Here is a 5,433-nt window from a genome sequence, read left to right on the forward strand (position 1 = left end):
AATTTAAATAAAATATAATAATTAAAACGTTCCAATTTAGAATAAATGTGAAGATTATGCTAGTTTCTCTAAAAAGTAAATTATAATTAACAAAAATATTTGATTGAATCAACCATTTTCTACATTTCTTTTTTTGTTTATTGTTTTGTTACTAGTATCTTAAATTTAAACTTAATTTATTCATTTTTTCCAAGTCTATAAACTTATCAAATGAGATAATAATAATAATAATACATAGGTAAAAACTGGAACATTTGTCATAGGATTTGTATTATTAGAAATTACATTGAAGTTGTCAATTAAACAACATTTTCAAATAATCAACCATATGTATTATATACGTATAATGAAACTGATCGCGCGATCACGGTGATCACCGGCCGGACCCATTTACGATAAACTCTTCAACAATGTCCCCAAAATCAAACCGGCGGTGACTAGTCTCAATCGCAACGACCACTTGTTGAAACGCGGCGACGGTACAAGGAACCATGAGACCTTGTTGTTGATCGAACCCAAATTCATTTTCTGCCTTTTCTAACAACATTTTGAATAAAGGATGAGACAAATGACCCGTGGGGATAACGAACCGGGTTCTATCTTCACCAACGTAGATAGCCACAAACCCGGTTGGAGTTGATTCTTGTTCTTCTTCAACTGATCCATCTCCATTTAAACCCACGTACCCTGATTTCATACTCTTTTGTTTATTCATGCTCTTCACTTTGTTTGCTAGTTTCTTCATTGAATTCATCTTTCTTAACATTTTTTAGAGAGAGAAAAGCTTGATCTCGAATTTGGATATATAGATATATGATCTGTACGGTATGGTACGGGTACTATAAATAATGGCAAGTGAAAAATAATATATATAATATTATATATAAGGATTTGTGTTTGGGCCTTGTTAGAAACTCAGGGTTAAATGATAAAAACCATTAAATGAAATTATTAATATATTTTTATATTTTATATTTCATAAAATATAAAGTAATGTAATTTGATTTCTTTTTATTGATTGATCTTGTTCAATTACAAAGTTGAATATTTAAATTAAATTATTAAAATATATTTTTACTTAATATTAATATTTTAGTTAATAATGTAATTAACTCTTTTTAATTATTGAAAATATTGAATATTAAAATTATATTAAAATTTATTTTTAATTTTATACATTTTCAAATATGAAAGAAAATTTTTGGTGGGTTAAACTTTTAAAATCAATAATATAATCAACATCATTTTATTTAATTATTGAACAAATATTTAAATTAAATTATTAAGAAAGATTTTGATCGGTTAGTTATTTTTTTAAAGTCAATAATATAATTAAACATCATATAAATATTAAAATTTATTTATTAAAATTTATTTATACTTTATAAAATCTAAATAAATTTTTTGGTTTTTTATTAAATCAATAATATAATCAACTATTTTTTATTCATTATTTTATAATTATATATTAATACTATGTATATCTTTTAAAAACCAATATAACAAAATGATAATAAAAATAAATTACTGAAGTAAAACAGATTGTGGAATGATCACAATTCTATCTCTATCTAAATAAGTAAATTAATATATATTTTATATTACATGACTTTATGTTGATGTGTATTGACAAAATCTTCTTAGGATTCTTTTCTATTGTAAAAATATATTATAGAAGTTGAAAAGTCACAATGACTATATTTTATTTATTTATTATTATTTGTAAGTAATAAAATTTTAGTATCTCAATTTATAAATTTAAAAGAATTATTTTTGGATAAATAAATTTAAAATAGAGGAGTGATAGAGAAAGAGAATTTAGTGAGGGAATGACTTGGCATCAAATGTATAAGTGGGAGGAAAGAGAGAAAAAGATGTATAAGTGGGAGGAAATAGAGAAAAGAGAGAAATTATTTGATTTTTTCAGAATAAGATTATGACAAGTCATTCCCTCACTAAATTCTCTCACCTAATCATTTCTCTTTAAAATAATTAAGTTATGAGTGAAACTAAATAATTAATTAGCTAATTAATATGATAATTAATCAAAATTAATTAAATTTAAGATAAGACAAAAATAAATAATTTAAAATAAATGTTATACTCATTTTATCTCAAATTAATTTTAAGAGAGTTCAAAATAAATAATTTAAAATAATGTTGTATAAATTTAAATACCAGATTAATTATTTAAAAAAACCTCAATATATATATATATATATATATAAATTATTAAATAAAATAAAATAAATAAAATAAATATTTATGTCTATTAAAATAATTTGATATATTTTGTATGATAAAATAAAACCAAAGAATTAAAAAAACAATTATAAACAAGCTCCAAGTCTAATAACGGATTGTGCTCTAGTACAACAAGAATGAGGAGAAACAAATGCAAAGACATATGACCCTCATATTAACGCTCATGCATCATCCAACGGACAACATCATCCAACGGACAACAGTTTGCCACATCACTCGTTAAACGAAAGTTAGTTGCTTCTTTCGTTGCTTCCGCGTAGCTCCGGAATAGCGAACGCACGAGACAACATTGTTAGCCCAAACACGGACAAAGTGTTGGACGCTAACGAGACGCGGACATAACGCCCAACACCTCGCCCACACACGCGCCCGTGATTGCATATCGTCTTCTTTCTCACGGCGAAATGATGTGCATCGGCCTAAACTTTTGATTTTTCAAAAGTGGAGCTCGGTCGATACTCTACGAAACGACTTGATTCAAAGGCTAAAATGATAACCCTAACTTGGTGATCATTTCTCCTACGATCATAGGTTCAATCATGACCTAATTGGATGACAACGGTCGAATGAAGACAAAAGTCATTAATGGTCTTTTGTCTCAAATTCGATCCACTTGCATCATCAACCGACATTGGCTGATTATAAATAGCCCTCTCTGCCCAAGATGAATGCAATGATCAGAATCTCAAGTCTCAAATTCATCTCTTACAAAATTTACCATAGAGTTTTCTCTAAGCTTTTGAAAATTTTGGTGATCTTGTGCAAAGCTCTAAAACTCGGTTCTAGATCATCAAGCAACTTTAAAAGAATTTATGAGTGTTCTCCAACTCATTGTAAACTTTAATTCACGTTATAATCCATCTTATGAATTAAAATTGGAAATTTTATTCTAGTAGTAGTGTTTGATATTACTTAATTACTCATTTATTTGATTTGAATTCTTTCATAAGATTATTTCAAAATTTTCTATCGAAACTAATTGAAACAAATCAAGCTAAATAAAAAATCCTCATATTTTATTTAAAAAAAATTAATTCGGGTTTTCGACTTAATAAGCTTCCTAACAAATTTTTAAAGGTGTTAAGTGTGTTTTTAAAACCAATTCTAATCAATCCCAAACATATTTGCCCAAGAATCAAAATTTTCATAAAAATGAAAGTTTTAGTTCTTAAATTAGATGTTATGCTTTAAGTCAATTCTAATAAGCGGAAGAACATATTGATAAACTCAAATATTGAATTGAACTTAAAAAAACAAAATCATATTTTTGTCCAAGAATTGTCCAAACCCAATTCGACCTATTGTGATCGCGGATGTGTTATGCATGAAGAGATGAAGGTCATGTGCCCTTAGATTGATGAATGGAGGTTTTTGGTGAAATCTCAAAACTTGCACAGGTGTTATTAGAGTTCGACCGAGAAAACTGTCTAGGCATGTCTCCCGACCAAAGAATTTTGTGAGGAACTAAGGATCAACCCCCACGTTGAACGGGCGCCCAGACCCATTGATCTCGGGCCAAATTCGGCCCAAACCTGTGTATTCGACCCATTTGCAACCCAAACACCTACCAAATGGCCTGTTTGTTTGGAGTTTATAATTTTAATTGTATTTTTTACTATTTGAATCTCTAAATTATTTTTAAAAATATGAAACGATAATAAATATTTCGTAAAAATATATTTTAACAAAGGCCATATTGGATTCATTTTTTAATTCTAATAATATCCTAAACTGATATATTCAAGTACTTTTCTCTATAATTCTCGATATTAATTGCAGTATTAACATTTAAATATTATTTTATAATTTTAAAGGAAAGAAAAACCAATACATATCTAGAACTTGAAAAATAATTAATTAATTAAAACGTAATAAAACTATTTTTTTCAAAAAAATAGTCAAAATTTTATGAAGTAAAGACCGTTTTTTAACGGGCACAGAGGATATAGTGTGAAAGTCATATCCCGAGTATCACCAAACATTGAAATCAATAGAATATCCGATAAGTCACGTTTATACATGTATACAAATATTTTATTGATATTAAAATTAAAAATAAATTGACGACTCTATAATCAAATAAATAAGCTTTTAAATTAGTTTTAAAATAAATATTTCTCTCAATCAAATTATGATTTGATTATTTTAAATATATGAATATTTGAATTTGATTACGAAAATTAATTATTTCTATAATTAATTTTGAAAAAAATACATTTTGTATAAATTTTTTATAGTAATATTTTAAATAAAATATTTTCAACACAAATCGAGACCAAATAAAATATAATTTTCCTGGAGAAGAAATTTCCGGGCGTTACATTGTTATATTTTTATTTTTTAATAATGGAGCGTGTCTCGTTTCTCTTTGACCACTTCAATTACCATGTTATTAACCGATCGAAACTTTTAAGTTAATGTTGTACTTATTTAGTGTGACTTTTATTTAGTTAGATCGAATTTGTCGTCTCGAATTTTTATAATTGAATAATACTAACAATCTTAAATCTTAGGTAGGTCTTCCAGACACATTTAAATCTTATTGGTGATATTTTTCGAGTCTGTCTTTTCTTTATTACAAATGAGAGAAAATGTTTTCGGATTTAGATATTCTCTTATAATTCATATAGATTTATCGTTATGTTTATTATATTTTTATATAGTTAGTTATTATTTAACCTAACTTTTTCACATGTTTTGTTCGATTTTCTCTCTTTCTTATTGTTTTTATTTAAAAAAATTGAATGATATTTGAATCATTTCTATTAAAAATTTAATCTCTACAATATTCACTATTTAACACATAAAAATTTCATTTTATATATTTGTTTTTATATGCTATTTTTTATTATTTGTAAATTAATTATATGTAATTTTTTTTATTTAATTTAATGAAAAAAATTCCTTATAAAAAAATCTTTATTGAATTGTCACAACAATACATTAAAGTCAATTTAAAAAAAGTACTAGTAATACTACAAGGTTAATTGATTTGACTTATTGTAAAGAAAAGAATTACAGAATTTTTTTTTATAAATTATTAAATTATTCTATTATATTTAATTTTTGAATTCATAAATATAAAATAAGAATAATTTAATGTTTTAATTAATGATTTAATTATGAAATAATTAATAATGCGATATGAATTAATTTAAAAAATAAAAA

The 5,433-nt window shown here is 25.2% G+C and overlaps 1 protein-coding gene across 1 annotated transcript; it reads right to left on the reverse strand.

The window, feature by feature from the left end:
* Positions 1 to 373: 373 nt before the first annotated feature.
* Positions 374 to 754, reverse strand: LOC124937835 (auxin-responsive protein SAUR15-like). The gene has a single exon (XM_047478163.1). It carries the CDS (start codon positions 752 to 754, stop codon positions 374 to 376), a length of 381 nt encoding a protein of 126 aa, XP_047334119.1.
* Positions 755 to 5,433: the final 4,679 nt, after the last annotated feature.

The sequence above is a fragment of the Impatiens glandulifera genome, chromosome 5 (assembly GCF_907164915.1).
Source record: "Impatiens glandulifera chromosome 5, dImpGla2.1, whole genome shotgun sequence".
NCBI lineage: Eukaryota > Viridiplantae > Streptophyta > Magnoliopsida > Ericales > Balsaminaceae > Impatiens > Impatiens glandulifera.